This window comes from Liolophura sinensis, chromosome 3 (assembly GCF_032854445.1).
Source record: "Liolophura sinensis isolate JHLJ2023 chromosome 3, CUHK_Ljap_v2, whole genome shotgun sequence".
In the NCBI taxonomy this organism is placed as follows: Eukaryota; Metazoa; Mollusca; class Polyplacophora; order Chitonida; family Chitonidae; genus Liolophura; species Liolophura sinensis.
The window spans coordinates 23097637-23115096 of NC_088297.1; the positions used below are offsets into that span (position 1 = coordinate 23097637).

A 17460-nucleotide genomic window follows, 5' to 3' on the forward strand; every position below is an offset into this window, starting at 1 on the left:
TAAGTTTATACTTGTCAATGGGCGTCTGCGACTCGTGAATTACCCAGAACTGGAACTCACCAACGAAAAGAATGGCGAACCGCTAGCCCTCACAACAATCGCCCGGAGAGGAGGAGGGAGAAGGACTGTTACGAGTGTGGATGGGCTGGGCTTTGTAGACTGGAATGGAGAAAGCAGAGTAAAAAACAGAAAACAGCCATCGTTGCATCCAGCAGCAGTTGCAGCTCTGGAGACAGCGAGTTCAGAACTAGGTGCCGCGGCTGAAGGATTTAAACCAAGCAGCGAAAAAGGTCGCTGATGCAGTCCACACACTGGAAACAAGCTTGACGGATAGTGAGGTCGGGCGGGTTATTGAAACGATGAACAACACTCCTCTTCCCATACAAGAGATGAACGACCCTCCTCTTCCCATGGGAGAACTTCTGAGGCTTAACAAGGCACTGCAGACCTTGGAAGGCGAACACGCGTATAAACAACGCCAGGCTGTCAAAATTAGATATGGAAATCGCAGAAGAAAAAACAGAAGTTGGGAGAGGCCCCTAATGATGATAATAATAAAGACTTGCGGAGACGGATCGAAGCCCGGATAAAAAATTTCGAGGACGATAGGGTGAACCGGCTTGAAGCAACCTCTTTAACGGCTGAAGCTCTGCGCCACGCAAATACACCGCATCAAGCAGACGATCGATCGCATCCTACACAAGGATACCACTCTGGCCGAGCGCGTCCGCACCCTCTTCCGGGGGCAGGGAATAACAGTGGTCTCCATTCTCACGGCATTTGGGATGGCGATCTCGACACTGGGGCTAGCGATAAAGTTGGCGCTGACTGGCGGGTCCGGCGGGGCATCCAGCCAACACCACCTCCACCCGACGGGCGTGGTCTTAAAGAATGGGTGATAAAGCATCTCCAGTCCCTGGTGCGCGCCCTTGGCAAGCTGGCTGGGAAGGCTGCCGCTGCGATTCCGGGTATTATTGGCAGTATCGTGTCCTGGCTACTGAACCTTCTCGGAAAGCAGCTGGGTGGCTGGCCGATATTGTCTGGGCTCTAGTCATCGCAGTAGGTGCCTAATGCTCGTGGCTGTTCGCAATTATTTAACGCATAGTCCGCAGAAGCAGTAAGCCGATACCAACCCCAGCGACGACGATGGCTGTCTTCTCCGCATCGTGATTCTTTAGGGGTTCGACGGCGGTGGGTGGTGGGACGCTTTCTTGTGGCTCAACGAGGGAAGGTGGGTGGGACGCTTTCTTGCACCTTAACGTGGGAAGGTGGTGGGACGCTTTCTTGTGGCTTAACGATCCCGTGGAAAGGTGCGCGCTTGTGCAAAGTGGGTGGTACTTTAGCGTTCACACCCTCATTGGCGCCTAGCTTCTGGTCCTCTGTGGCCACGACGATTTTGTTGTTGTAGTTCGCCACATGGCCGATTTGCAGAAGCATGTCGCTGGGGGGCCATATATAGGCCTATGCCATACACAAAGTCTACAGCGCTCCCGGCATACTGTAGCACGTTCTGGTAGCGTTTGATAGCAGACGGAAGGTCGATCGAAGAGGAAATAGCGTCTTCAACGTTCGCGGCAAACTGTTTTTGTGCGTCAAAGGCTGTGCCCGTGCCTAGAATACGCGCCCTTGTATGCGCTTGGGAGCCTAGAAAAGCCCGCACGTATGTCCAGATGGAATCGTTTTAGGCGCTCTACGCCCAGCTGCGTGAATCCTTGGGATTTGTCGGCAATGAGCGACGCCGAAGCCTCCTCGGCGTCCTGCTGGATGTAGTCGACGTGGAGCGCTGTAGGCTTTCTAGAGAACGACATCCTGCTCGGATCGAAGGTCCCATCGCCAACGGGGCTGTAACCCGTTCTCGTGATATAGTAATATGCCACTCCGAGGCCGTGATTCACCCGCCTGCGCCTCCAGTCTGTGTGCTTATCTACGCGGAATTCCCTACAAATCCTCTCATAGGCCCTCTCGTCGTGAGGTTTTTGAATGCCGCCCACGCTCTGTCTTGCGGCAGTGGGGCCTGGATCTCTTCCAAGATCCGCCTAACTTGGTAATACACATGGAACATGTACAGAGCCCTTATTTGTTTGTCGGGGGCGAGAAGATGGTCTTTTACAGAGACGCCGCAGCCCGTGGTTGCGCACCAGACCGCGAAGTTCACTTGGTTCTGCCAGAATTGCATAGGATTGATGTTCCAGGCCCGAACAATGTCATTGCTGGTTATCTGTGGCAGCCGGTACTTGGCCAACATATCTGTGAACTGGACTGGAAAGGCCTTCTTTTCATCGATGTAGATGTCAAATCGCGTGAGCTGCTCTGCGTGGGTTTGGATACTATGAAATGCCCCGGCCTTGTAAGTGGCCTTTCTATTGAACCTATAAGCGTCGCTGTTCATCGTGGCTAAAATGTTCATCACATTGTCTGACATTCTAAACGGGGCACAGCACACGCTGCCTCATGCCCTTAACAACCTCGACGGCCGTCTTAAAACCGCCCTTCGCGCGATAACCTTCTACCAGGCCTGGGTAAATATCCCCACCGGAGTGGGCTTCTTGCTTGAGCGCAAACGTGTGGAAGTGCTGACGGGCTACTACAATGCCTGTACGCTGGACAAGGACATATTCCGCCCGCATGGGGTTTCTTTGGGATTGAATGAAGCCACGGGTCGCTTAGTCCTTACCCTCCCTAAAAATTCCATCATAACGCTCCCACCGACAGGCTCTACGGTTCATAACACCGACCCTCTCCCTGCAGCAGTGAGCCTTCCTGGGCGAACAGTGTTGCAAAGACACGCTGAGCGATCCTACCCACCAGCCGGCCCGCATTCAGGCCAACAATGTTGTCAGCTGTACTTTGTTTTGACACGTGGTTTTTGTTTTGATCGGCTGCGCCTTGTATACATTGTTGCCAGCCAGCCAGCCAGCCAGCCAGCCGGTGCACCAGCCAGCCAGCCAGCTGGGAAGTAGACCCTTATACATGTCACCTACATGGAGTGGAAACCATATCTACACACCATCTACTTGTGATAGAAAACACATCTACATACCACCTACATGGAGTAGACCCTATCCCCTCAATGAGGAGCCGATGGGCGAACCTAAATTATTTTTAATACATAATACATAGGAGCTATCTGGATAGATATCAGCCCTAGCATGACACACTGACCCAGTCCATAAAAAAAGAAACACAAAAGCCGGGGTTGACTCCAAAAAAAACGGTATTATTATTTACAGCAATGTACAGGTATGTAACACGGAGCGTTGATATACCTCTGTGTGGTTGGGAGGGAGTCGGACTTCGTACATTAACGTGGGACGAACAATCTCTACGTAATACGCTCGAATGGGTCGGGAATCCTTGACATGCTGACAGACGTCTTCAGTGTACGCTCGCAGCACCTGCAGTCGCCCCTCATTGACCCTACCATCCGCAAACATACTACGAAGTACACCCGTGTAGCTTTGTAGGTCGGTGACGACAGCTACCCAGTCTTTCCATTGAGGCGTTGTACGGAGCTTCGCCAGGCTAGAAAAGACATAAAGAAGACACCGTCGTCATTCTAATGCCGTCACCGACCGAACCCTATCCACATCAATCAAACTATAGATAGATAGATAGATAGATAGATAGATAGATAGATAGATATCACTTAACAACAGGTAAGACATAACCAACACAAAAGACCAGGGTGAAATTTTAACCTGAAAACTTTTTTTCGAACTCGAACAGTGAAGGCATGAACGAATCAACGAATGAATAAATGCATGCTGTATGTGTCCATTATTTTTTTCACGGTGAGATATGTCTCGTCATGACGGTTGAATCACCAAAATGATAGTCCCGACACTGGTCAATGTTTATAACGCACACCACCCTAGTCACCTCCCTGTAAAAACACATAGGTAAAAAAAAAACAAGAATGAATGAAGGGAGAGGGGAAAAAAAGAAACAAAACAAAAAGTGGGTAAAAGTGGGTAAGGGTGGTGCGGTTAAAAAAAAACACTCACTCAGTCATTGTCTGGGTGGCCTGGGCGGCCTGGGTGGCTTGGTTGTTAGGTAGGATTGTAGGCTTATCGTCAGGTACAGGGAGGTTGTTGGCTGTCATCAAATACTCCACGTACATCTGGGCGAATGCCGGGTCCGATCTGTTGATCGGCGTCTCATTTAAAAACTGCCGCAGTTGGTCTTTCAAACTCTTCTCCACAGCCCACGGGAGGGAGGCTGCCTTACGGGCCTGGCGCATGAACTTGACCAACACAGCTCCCTCTTTCAGGTAACGCATACGAGCCTCGTCCACGATACTCAGGGCCAGCTCTCGGTTCTCCAGCAAGGGAGGTCGGGGAGGAGATGGATCATTCGTGGTGTTGGTGGGTTGTTGACCGTACACATCGCGCTGTAACTTGAGGAGGTGGGGTTGGAGAGCCGCATCGTAAGTTTGCCATAGGAAGGCTGTTAGCGCCGTCTCAAGCTCTGGCTTTAACGGCTCCGCCTTTTCCACCTTTTCCACTGGGACGTCGGGGATGATGGGGGCAGTAGTAGCAGCAGCAGTCTCATCATCAGCAGTCACAGCAGCAGTCACAGCAGCAGTCAAAGCGGCACTCACAGCAACACTCACCTCTCCATTGTTCCCCTCCTCCTCCTCCTCCATCTCCATCCCCGGCTCTTGGTTGTCGTCGTTATCTCCAGCCTCTACCACCACCAGCAACAAGGCGTCGATGTCGGGGATGGCCTGGACCAGTTTTTGCCAGTAAGTCCGGTACTTGAGCGTGATAGAGTACTCGTCGGGTAGAGTGGACCGTTCGGACGGTAGGCTCGCCATTTCTTCACATAAACATACAGGACACCCTCCGAGGTCGTCAGCGTGGACAGAAAGTACCCGTTGGATAACGGCTCCCGCACTGGTAAACCCGCCTCAGGTAGATCACCAGCCAGGGTCTTGAGCCGGATCCACCCCTCCCCGTCAAGCCTGACTCGTTTGGGTGGAGCGTTCGGGTTTGTAGGTGATACAGAAGCTGAGCGTTTCATTCTGATGGCAGCATGCAGGGGGTTCACGGTCGTAGAGCGTTTCATCTCGGCAGGCAGGTAGGTAGTGTAGCAGACTCTCTCTTCTCTCTCTCTCCTCTCTCTCGGTAGGTCGGTAGGTCGGGTCGTCAGGAGGCTGGCAGGCAGGTAGGGCGTCAGGTAAATCTGAGGCTGCTGGTCGTCGTCTTCACCGGCTTTTATCCTATCCACGCGGAACTCAAGCACACGCTGATTGGTCCTTTTTTTCTTACATAACCCCCTTCTCGTCCGTTTTGGGGGTTATCCATTGGTCCGTGTTGGGGCAAATCCCGCTCACCCATCGGTCCGTTTTTGGCGACAAAGAGCTGTCCCACTCAACTTTACAAGCCGACGTTTTGCCTCTTTTTTCATTCCCACTACCACCACTACTATACTGTACTCTATTATACTACACTCCACTCTAGTATACACACCCCGTCGTGGAAAAAACCCACCATCACCACTACCTGACACACACTTGACACACCTCCGGGCTGGGTGTGACCCACACAAAAAACACGCTCCTGAAAACCACAAAAACTCACTCCTCAATGCGACACCAATCGCGCATACTCTACTACTTACCTCAAATTCAGCAATATTTCGTATTTATTTATTTGATTGGTGTTTTTATGCCATACTCAAGATATTTCGCTCATATCTCGGCGGCTGACATTAAGAGGAAGAGGAGAGGAAAGAGAAAGACCGTATACCTCGACTGATAAATATTAAACAAACAAAAAAACTCACACATAACCACCATAAACATTTGGTTTATTGAAGTTTTAATGAGCTGAAGTGAAACTTTTCCAGTTATTGATGGAAATTAAGGCATATCTCTCATCACCATCGACGTTAACAACTGATATACAAATCCACTCGCCAACGTTTCGCTTTTGACGAATGCGCCTTTAGCACTTGTCGATCAAAAGTAGTTCGGTATTCCCGCGCAGCGTAGCTGTTTACTGAGTGCGGATCCTCATGAGAGACCAGTTAGAGGCCTGGGACCAAGATGGCGTCCTGGCGTTCACGTTGGTGGTAGAACAGCTGTACTGATAGCGACTACAGGATCCCCACCAGCCAGATTTGGCGCAGTATCTCGTGGTCTTAAACCAAAAGCCGCCATTTTGTGTACTACTACATCTGTTGTTGTTGTTTTCTCTGTCCTTTGTGCCGAAGCTGTAGTTTCGCAGGTAAGTCAATTGATCGCCTGCAAATAAAATAAACCTTCATAAAGAACAGTTGTACTAAAAACAATTAGCACGTGAAGTTTTACATAGGTTTAGCATAGGTTAACAAAACCTACAGACATAGATCTATATAGGAAGTCAAAAATATAACGTCCCCGTTATGGAATATTTAGGGCAAAACTTACTCCCCTTAGCTAATAGCGAATGTACCATATTTCAGCTTGACGTTGTGACTTTTCAAAGAAACATAAATAATTATTAACACTGAACCTTTTCCTCAAACAGAGCTTTGTTTTTATAGTTTTGTTATGTGGTTGTTTTCTGTGAAAAGAATTTGCCACTATAGTGGCACACACTATGTTTGTTTATATCGCACCTGCATTTCCTGCGGTGTAGCGAACTGACTTCAGCTTAAAGTTGCGGCTGCTGGAATCCATCTGGAAATCCCTGTAATGCGAGTATCGGAGCTGACCAACACTCGTCTTGATGTACACCTTCAGTTCGGAGTGACGCGTCGTCAGGGAGGAAATGGCGTCATTACCTGAAAGAGAAGAGAGGGATAAATCACCATGTTAATACTTTAGGCCGAGTCAAGCCAAGGACATATGTGTAATCACTGACGTCATGACTGGAGAGAAAGAGAGAGACCAAAAATTACTCAGCGGAGTGGTTTAAAACTTCTTCTCTGTTTTCCTATTGGCAACTGTCTGCATGATAGAAACCAGTTATCACCTTATTTCTTAGTTCATGAGTCAAGTCACGCCTAGGACAAACATTGAACATTTTTAGAATACTTAGCGGCATGCCTTACCAGTGAGGCGGCACCATGACTTTCTAGTCTAGAATCATGTCTGCTCTTGTGAAATGGCCGAAATAATAGTTGGTACCTCGCATACAGAACAAGAAGACCGGCGACCAGAACAACTTACCCAGCCAATAATCGCTGCCGGCGTCTCCAAATCCGTTTTTGTATTCATTCCAAGATTTGTCGAATTTCTGGGCACATCCACTTGCTATGTCTCTGCGTTGAATAACCTGTGTGGAAAAACAATATGGAATCGAGGCATCCTTATTTGATTCATCATATGAAGCAGTTAGAGATCAACAAATATATCTTTGACTAAATTGATTATAATTACCACAGCAATATTTAACATGGAAATGTACAATGTATATTTATACTCTATTTGCTAAATCCTTTCATATGTTTTCCTGGTATGGTTGTTAAAAGAAATTCTGAGGGCATTTCTTTCCCGAAGTAGTAAACGTTATATTTTGTTGTTAAGCCAAGCAATGTTATTGCTATCATTACAAAAATAAAGTTTGATAAATTGCCATTTAACAGGTTCAGTTGACAGACGCAGTTTACCGTAAAAGACTGATTAGTGTTTGAAATCGAAAAATATTTGGATGGTAAGTATAACTGACGTCTTACCGTCCATCCACCGCCGTCACCCATGTAACAGAAAGCCTTCACAGACTTGCCGGTGAGGCCGAATGGATAGATGTCATAAACACCATCCTCCCTGACGCCATGAAGCTTGTACAACTCGTAACAGTCACGTGCAGTGTACACTTCCGGGTCGTCTGCGGCATCTAGCTCAGTCTCGAGACGTTGTATTTGCTGGTTCAAGCTCGTGACACGTGACTGCAGGATGCTGACCTCGCCATTGACCTCTGCAAGCTCGGCCTCAGTATCGGCCTTGGCTGCGTAGATCTTCCTCAGGGTATCGTCCTTGAACCCGACCGACTCGGTCAAGGACGAGGCAGAGGATTCCAAGTCGGTGATCTGACAACATAAAGTGTATATGTATGCTACTACATCGTAAAGTTTCATTTATAAAATTTGTCAGAATATTATCAACTGGAACAGCGCTGAATTTAGCCAGTCCACTCATTTACACTCAAACATATATGGATCTTTACTGAAGATGCAATGTAGCCCAGTTTTTAATCTTTCACCGGTGAATACTTCTTTTTTTTAAATACAGATGGTTTAAAAAATACAATTTCGCTCTCTCAGTATTTGCTGAGATGAAAAATAGCTGTCGCCGGTTTAACTGGCCGACCATTCACCGGGAGATTCTGATGAAAGGCTCAACGTGATAGGTGAGGCAAGTCAGATGAAACACGGGGGATTTCACATCATGCCCAATCACTGAGGCACTGACTTGCAAGTCGGACGACACCTCGTACTGACCAATCCCCGAGACAGCGTGATGGGAGATACTGATGAGAAGCTTGGCATGCCACACGAAACCACGTAGTGTCCAATCAGCGACACGAATGATTATTACCTGAGCCTCCTGTTGGCTGAGGGTCTCCTCCAAATCGTCACGTGCCTGGGTCAGTTCCTCGTAGGATGCCATCACCTCGGCGAGAGTGTCGTTAGAGGACTGGAGCAGAGCCACGAGGGTGTCCATATCCTGAGCCAACCCGTCCCGCTCGTCCATCATGGTGTCAACCTGAAAAACAGAGACGCCAGGACCATTATTCATCCAGGATTGGACTCGCCCTGCCACGTGTACAGTATATTTACACACACCTAATCACTCCCCGTCGCTAGATGACTGAAAAATTGTTAAGTGCCACGCAAAACCCTGAGCATGCATACATAAATGGTTCGCCCTATGCTGTGGACATTTTATAAACTCTGAACTTGTCTTCAGCTACTATATGGCGTCTATGTAAGCACGTCAGACGCTGAAATGTCTGTCAGTACGTTGCCAAAAGTATTTGGTTCACTTTACAGGCAGTCAGGTTTCCTCTAACCATTAAACTGACTGCCGCGAGGTGTGTTAAAAATCCTTGAGTATGGCGTTAAACAAAATCGAATAAATAAATAAATGAATAAAGAAAGAAATAAATAAATAAATAAATAAATAAAATATGATAGAAAATATGTCGTCACTTAAACCCACGATACAGAGTTCACCTTTTCGTTTTTTTATAAGCAATCCGATTTTAACACAGTCAAGCCTAGTGAAAAATATCATGAAACTGCGCAAATGTTTCATCGCCGCACAATAGCAGTGCAATATCTTACTTAACCATTTAACGTCATAAGCGGAAATAATTATATGACTTCCTAACCTGCGCAGTTGCGTTCTGAAGGAGGCGTTCCGTTTTCTTGATATCAGCTTGGACGCTTTCCAGGGCTGCCTGAAGTTCGGCAGTTTCACTGACGTGAGAATCGATGGTCTTTGGTGAGTTTGGCGACTTGAGCTCTGTCTAGGAATTTGAGAAACATGTCAGCTTTATACCTAGAATATAGTGTCAAAAATCTGCAATGTATTGTGAGACTGAAGTAAGGAAAGTGGCAAACTGTAAAGAAATATGGCGTATTCCAAACAATCCACAAAAACAACAGCAGATGGTTGGTTGTTTAGATCTGACCAACAAGATAAACTGCAACGTCCCAGATTATCCCACAAATTGTACAATAGACTTTCAACGACAAAAATACAAGGGAAGAGGTTGGTGACAAACGGAAACTCGAACATGCGCTATCAGCACATGATGAACCAAACACCATACCAACCTCCCAAACAACGCTGAAACCCTGTGAGATGTTCAAGTTCTCATGAAGAATAATGACAATTGTGTCTAAAGCACCCCTATGTTACAATTAACTTTTACTTCACTTTTAATCCCAAAATACACAGCGTGCTGAGAAATAATGACGTCATTTTGCAATCGATCTGGGAGCAGAAGTCTTATAGGGCCTACAAGTTGTACGTGATTTCATAAACTTTCGAAGCTGAAAACATGCATGTCCAGTCGTTCAACAAAGTCTTCAGGACAGCTTTAGTTTCGCATTAAGATGTCACTAGCATTAAGATTTAAATCCGCTTTTGATTTGCTTATGACAAAACTTGATTTCTCATTGAAATCTGCATGTGATGCGACTAATCAAATTTTGCTGTCATGGATGAAAAGGTGTTATTAGCATCATTTATACCTGCATTTTATTTATTGTTTTTTTATTAGAGATTCTTTTGTTATTATTTTATTTAACTTAATGGTTTACTTGGAAACATGGCGTAAATCTCCCAGCCGTGGACGCTGCGGATCAGCTCATTGTCCTCGATGCGAGCAGACGACAGGTCGTACTTCCGGTGCTCCGCCTTGTACTCAAATGATTGACAGGTGTCTAGTTCCAGACACCTAGCGGCGCAGTCTTCTGGCTCAGCGTCATTCACACGCCCAAGGTCGTTCTGGGCGTCAATCACCGAGTTCCGCACGACAAAAAACTTCTCCACGGCTACACAAAAAATGCATAAGGGAATGGTTACGCAGTCATAATACCAACGGACATACCTTACTCATTCTACAATGGGCAAAGTATGAAGTATGATGAGATAGGCTTATACCCATATGAGTATACATGGAGTGGTTATAGCTTAACGCCACTGCGGCAATAGATCTACATGTCGTTCAACTTGTAACTTAAAACTATAGAACAGGTAAGCTAGTTCTAGTTGGAAATTAGAAGTTACAAGTTGGAGTTCTAAATAAATTATTTCTCTATTATTTCAGCCATATCGTGGCGAGAACAAGTTAAAACCAGGAGATTGTAAACGATTTGATTTTTTTAGAACAAACAAAATCAAACAAAATCATGGCTGTTATGTTCCATAAAGCGATACCAGTGGCCAAGCATCAAGGCCCAGCTGACTGTCAAAAAAGAAAACCAACAGATGCTAACACACATAAAGACGAATAGCTTTGTTCAACTGCCGAAGTACATAGACAATGGAAAATTCGACACAATCAACCTGCATGTACAAATTGTAACAGTATTTACAAAAACAGGCAACATGGAGAAAAAGCATGACAAAAATGAAAGATGATCGACTGGATTTGAACCCCACCAGATATCATATCATATAAAATACGTCTAATGATGAAAATCACCACAGCATGTTTATTGAGTTAGGTCTTGTCGATCACCGCACCTGGTTCTGTGCGGCATTCTAAAGCCCGACTCTTCCTTACGAACGTGTAAGGTCTAGACCTGAATAGAAACTGGAATCCGCGATATTTCTTTAACGGTTGATTTTGGTCAAATAAGAGAACCATGTTTTCGGCTTGTCATGACACAAGGTATTGTGTGGATAGACATTTTTCCTATATTTCGCCTTGGCTTTGGAGTTATATTGGTGATAGCACGGGGTATGGGGGAATGCCGTCGGGATTGTTGCGGATTACCCATGATGCATTGCGAACTGGGCTGACTTTACGTGCAAACATTGAAAATTGTTCATTGATAACTGTAGAGACTGTAAGGAGAGTTGTTCAATTCTCGCTTTGAGTGACAGCCGGCCGATCTATGGTGTAGATTACCTACAGCATATGTTAAATGGACAGGCTTACATGTCTATGTCTGAAGTAGGGTGGTGTCATTTAAATATTTCTAGCGAGAAAACTATAGATCGTATGTAGTTTTGTCTGTGAAGTGGAACTGAAAATGTGCATAAATCGTGCTGAAAGTTGCTCTTTCATATGCGAAAAGGTTGAGGAATTAGAGTAGTGTTGGCAATTTCTCCTCTGACCTAGTTCCGAGAGTACACCATATGATGTCCAGTAGGTGTTTCACCTCTTGCAACTCTTTTAACCCAAGATCACCTTCATCATAAGGATGCAGGCATCATTGCTATAAAAATATTCCATCCAAAGATCAGAACTACGTTCTTTATAGCGAAATATTAACTTGACTGCTGCAATCTTCTTGTGTGAGGTCAACTTTACAAGGACTCCATGAGTCACTTGTGTTACAGCTGTCTTAGCAAAAGATCACCCATTGCTATATCCCCTATAGTCTAATGTTGCGTTTGCTACAACTCGCTTTATAGCCAAAGATCACCTTTGCGACAACACAACTTTTGCTACAACGCCTATCGTCCGACAACGTGTTTGCTACAATTGGCTTTTTGATACAACTTAACGTATCTTAGTCGAACTGCTCCTTAGTAAGTTTCTTTTGCTACAACCCCAGCACAGGGGTGCTTTTACATGTTTTACATGTCTTGCACGCATGAAGCTCTCAGGAGATCTTTAGCCGGCCACCATATGTATACTGTACTGTATGTCAGGTCGCTGGATACTTGAACAGAGCCAGGATTTTACTCCAGTCGCTGTGTTGTTATGCTTTGAACGGGATATGTGGCAATACAGATAGTATACTACTCCCTCAAGTCTTGCACCCGACCAATTCGTATTTGCGGAAAACAAATTAGTGCAATGATATTGTGTTTCCTGCATGTTGTAACTGGGCTAAGAAAAAAATAGATGATGCCATGGTAGTTAGAATCGACTCGGCCTTTGGTCGCCTTGTGCAGAAAACCCCTGAGTAGAACTCTGTAACAGGCCCTAGAGGAGTTTTGGAGGTATATCTTTGGGGGTTGGGGGAGATATTTAGTACTACTGGGTACCGGTACTTGACATGCTGTGCTGTTTTCATACCATACATACATCATCCTGCATCATGTAACGTCATTCTGCATCATGTCACGTCATTCTGCATCATGTAACATCATCCTGCATCATGTAACATCATCCTGCATCATGTAACGTCATTCTGCATCATGTAACATCATCCTGCATCATGTAACATCATCCTGCATCATGTAACATCATCCTGCATCATGTAACATCATCCTGCATCATGTAACATCATCCTGCATCATGTAACATCATCCTGCATCATGTAACATCATCCTGCATCATGTAACATCATCCTGCATCATGTAACGTCATTCATTTGGAGTGGTGCTTAAAATTTTATAAGCTTTTACACTGAGGTAGTGTGCGTAAACTCAGCCTCTGGCTTACAGACGACTCCGCACATTATAATGACCTCGATATCCGCTGGAACAGCTCCCAAAGTCAACCGGATGTATTTTTTTTTCCGCTGCGCAAGTCATGAAATTTGCATTACACTTCACTGAGGATTTCACCAGATTCTGTGACTGTAACATCCCAATTTTTGAGACCTGTTTTTATTATTTTGGTCTACATTATACGTTACATCTGAGAGACTGTAAATTCATCGCTATAATAATTTTTCCTGTGAGGCATTATGTAACTAGGGCTTCTGTTGGGTGAAACTTTCTGTAGCCTAGCAATACCGCTTTTTCTGTAAAAGTCCATCTGTAACAGGCCAATCACACAATCATAACGATTGAGACAAGAGAAACGAGGGGTTTGAACTGAAATTTAAAACAGAATTAAAATGAAGCGTTATCTAGACTACTGCGTTCTTTGTCCTGTGTCTTAAATTTTGAAATAATCATCTAAACCTTGTTTTAAATTTTAAATTGCGTTAGTTTTTTGTTTTTTGTTTGTTTGTTTTTTTTCACTTAGTCCCTTGGTGTGTCTCCAGAAACGAATTTTGAGCTTGAAATTCAGGCTTCCTGTCTTACGAAATGGATAGCGGGACGTGGCTCTGTGAATGGGACTCCCGTAACGACGAGGCACACGAGGGGAAGGTTCAATCCCGGCCTTGGACAAGTCCTTATTGTTCTTTAGGCCTTGGTGACAATAAAGGATCGACGACGGCATTTTTGCCCGGTCTTCTGTTCGCTGTAGACCGCTTGTCTTCCACCAGAGTATAGAAGGCATAGAAGTTTGTCGCACGTGGGAAACGTGTCGTCAGTTAGTTGCCATAGGTAAGTGGTTTACCACGTGGGCACTCCGTTTTCCTCAGACTCACGGCATCCGTGAAAAGTTGTTGATTGTTGCAGGTCATTGAATAATGTGGTAATTGTACTTTCTAAACAAATTCTCACTTTTAAACATCCAAAGCTTGTACATATTCTAGTCAGCAAAGATGTAGTGTGATAGTGAATTCCAACTCCTTTACATGTACGCAATGTATAATCACCAAAGATCCATTTGCTTGTACTTATCTATTCAATATATCATAGATTTTTAAAGGCAACGACAGAAGCATATGTCTGATGAAAGACCATTACAATAGTTAGATTTATATTTTTAAAAAAATGTTCAACCTAGGTATATGCATTTGAAACATTGGGCTCTATAGGGACATTTTCTGACCTTACTGGGGCCAGTGTTGTTTGCCACATAACACGCATGGCAGGCGTAAATTTCAATATTCAAGAAACAGCAAAAATATGCATATGATACCCTCTGGGTCATTACAGACCACTGTAGAATATAATGTTTTAAAGACACCCTATTGGGTTTGAAGAATTCTTAAAATATAAATCGAACTATTTCCCTGGGCACTGTTTAACGGTCCGTCATGTGATATACTTCATTTTAGTGTTTTCTTTGCCTTTATAATGTAACGTAGCTCCCATTTATTTTGGCCTATTTTATTGTCATCGTTTTGAATCTCATGTTTGTAAATACATGTACGTGTACACCAACGCTTGTGTATTTTGTGCATATATATACACATGTACTGTACATTTGTGTACGTGGAACCCAGTTGACTGGATTAGACACATATTAAATTTGGTTGTTGTTCCTTCAACACAAATGTCCGTGTCATTTACACAAACAGCTGTCATCGTTTATTATGCTTGGTCAAGGTTGTAATTGCTTGCCAATTTTGGTGTCAAATAAAACGATTTTTTTTCTTTTTTTTTTTTACATTGAGGTGTTGACAGGTGTTGTGAATGGCGTTGAGTATATAACCACATGTGCATGTATGCTGGGGATTTTTCGATCGTGCTTGACAATTTTGCTGTCATGTGACAACAATGAGGCATCCGATGTGTTTATATATACTGTGTCTTCTTGTGGCAGGGTGAGTCCATGCTGCCAAAGTGCTGCCGTCGGTGAAGTATCATACCGAAGACACCAGACATGACAGCAACAAGTCCCATTTTTTGAAATCTTTGGCATGACCCGACCTTGGTTTGATCCCGGGCCTCCGGACTTCGAGGCCAACCCTAATTTTCGTAGTTCTGCATTACTACCGTCAGCCATATTGTATTGGACTTGAGATAGTGTAAAAAGTCAGAAAGGTCTATATTATAGTTATGAATAGCAGATTGTGGCTTAAAAAGCTGTAAAAAAAAGTGATAGGGTAGGAGATATGGGTGGCGCATAGCTTTATGGGCAGTAAGAAAAGAAGAATAAATATTTAATTTAGGCAAAGGAAGGACCTTCAGAGGCTTTAAAAATGAGAAGTGTGTTCCAGCCTGTGCAAAAAGGGAACGACTCGCACCTTACGTTTTTGAGGCTGAGTAAGTGGCAGCAGGTGAGTTTGGTATCTATACTTCCCCAAAGTGCGTTGTCGTCGTTCAATCAGGAAAAGATCAAGAAAAGCGTAAAGTATTGATCTTCTTGTTAAAAGGCTTTCTCATGTGAAGGCTTTATCATCCCAATATTTTGAGATGCTTTCATGCACGTGAAATTTAAAAGAGCCACGAAAGTTTGTTGTTGAAAATAAGGCCAAGGAATTTGTGCTCGCTCACCACGGTCAGAAGAGCTCAGTCCAGCATGATATATTTATTTATTTATTTACTTATTTGTTTTACGCCATACTCCAGAATATTTCACTTGTGCGACGGCGGCCAGCACTGATTGTGGTGGGAGGAAAGCGGACAGGGCACGGGGGAAACTCACGACCATGTGAAAGACCTCACGTATGGCCGGAAAGAAAGTCAGCATCAGCTGGACTTGAACTCACAGCGGCCACATGGATGAGGGGTGTGCCTGCTAACCTTCCTTGGCCACGGACGCCCCGTCCAGGCTGATTGATTGTCCTGGAGGAAGTTTGAGGACAGTCCTAACAATCAAGACTTTCGGCTAATTCTGTGCAAATAGTTTTATTATTAAGAGGAAGATGGATGCTACACAGCAATTGTGAGATCTTGGCAAACTCTGACGTCTTCAGATGGAGCGGACGAACAGGCACTGGTCAGCGAGTAGGCTAATTTCAAAATACTGTATGAGCGCATGTCATTGGTGCATTAAAAAAAAATGAAGAAAACCCAATATTGAGCCCTTTGAGACACCGTATAATACCCTAAAAAAATTGTCTTAATTTTAATGGAAAGCCTGTTGTCTGAGTGATGCTAAAATGTACTCTGTTATTATAACACAATATACTGTCATATTCCACAAAACATTCTGTTAGTCTTGTAGAATCTTTATGTTGAATTAATGGAATGTGTGTGCTGTATCTAACAGAACAATCTGCTGCAATAGCAGATTACATTGTAGCATCACTCAGTAAACAGACTTTCCGTGAAAAGTAACAGGTAAAATTTTTTTAGTGTGTTGGTGTAAATGGAGACAGAAATCCTTCAAATTTGAATACTGATTCCTGGTTTTAAACATGTTCTCGACACGATATGGCTGAAATATTGCCGATGTGGCGTAAAGCCATAATCATTCATTCATTCATTCCTTCAAATTTGACAGTTTATTGTCTGCCAGCTAAGTAATCCGGCAGCAAATCATAAAATGCAGGGGCCTCCGAGGCCGAGGCAGTTGACACGCCAGCTCTGCACAATGACCCAGGAGCCTTTCACCAATGCTTTCGCTGTAAGTTCAAATCCAGTTAATTCTGGCTTCCTCTCCGGGTGTTCCCGGGAAGGTCTATCAGCCACCTCCCACCATGATGCTGGCCGCTGTCGTGTAAGTGAAATAAATGCTCTTGAGTACGTCGTAAAACACCAAACAAGTAAAACAATAAACATTAGACGCCACAATGAAGCCATTTTTACTTCTTTTCTGTAGGAACAAGGTGTGATTCACTGTATCAAAGGCTTCCGATAAATCAAAGAAGACAATAGCACTAACATGCGTAGATTCTCATGCAGAAAGAAGAAAGTTGTAAAGGAAACAAGCAGTATGTACACAGCTGAATGTTTTTATCCTGAAAACATGATTATCAGGATATCTGATATGATCATACATAATGAGTAAAAACTTTACTCGGTTGAAAAATTCTATAAAAGAAAATGAAGCGGACTCTTTCCCTTAACAGTACTTTATGGTCTTTAACCTGACATGTACTTCATGATAGTGTTTTCTTTGTCTTTATAACACGGACGCTAATTTCCTACACTTTGTGCTAATCCTTTATCCTTCTCGCGGATTAAGTGTATCCTTTCTCACAGAAATATAGACAAAAAACGACATACACTCAAAAACTTCATCTGTTAAGTTTGTCAGTGATGCTAAAATGTATTTGTTATTACAGGGGATTGCTCTGCTCAGTATAATACAAATATTTTAGTAATTCAAC

The 17460-nt window shown here is 44.2% G+C and overlaps 1 protein-coding gene across 1 annotated transcript; it reads right to left on the reverse strand.

Moving 5' to 3' along the window:
* Window positions 1-5877: 5877 nt before the first annotated feature.
* On the reverse strand, window positions 5878-13790 carry LOC135463475 (angiopoietin-4-like). The gene is made up of 9 exons (XM_064740733.1): window positions 13652-13790; window positions 10258-10491; window positions 9769-9833; window positions 9321-9458; window positions 8525-8692; window positions 7663-8016; window positions 7157-7262; window positions 6604-6768; window positions 5878-6247 (listed from the first exon to the last, which is right to left on the reverse strand). The coding sequence occupies exons 1-9, from the start codon at window positions 13788-13790 to the stop codon at window positions 6000-6002; spliced, it is 1617 nt and encodes a 538-aa protein (XP_064596803.1). The 3' UTR covers window positions 5878-5999.
* Between the last annotated feature and the right edge of the window lie 3670 nt (window positions 13791-17460).

Coding starts and splice junctions, on each gene's coding strand:
- LOC135463475 (XM_064740733.1), bottom strand. CDS start 13,790: ATGCCGTCGTCGATCCTTTATTGTCACCAAGGCCTAAAGAACAATAAG. Junction 10,492..13,651: donor CACGTCCCGCTATCCATTTC/GTAAGACAGGAA, acceptor TTTTTTGTGTAG/CCGTGGAGAAGTTTTTTGTC. Junction 6,248..6,603: donor CTACACCGCAGGAAATGCAG/GTGCGATATAAA, acceptor TTTTATTTGCAG/GCGATCAATTGACTTACCTG.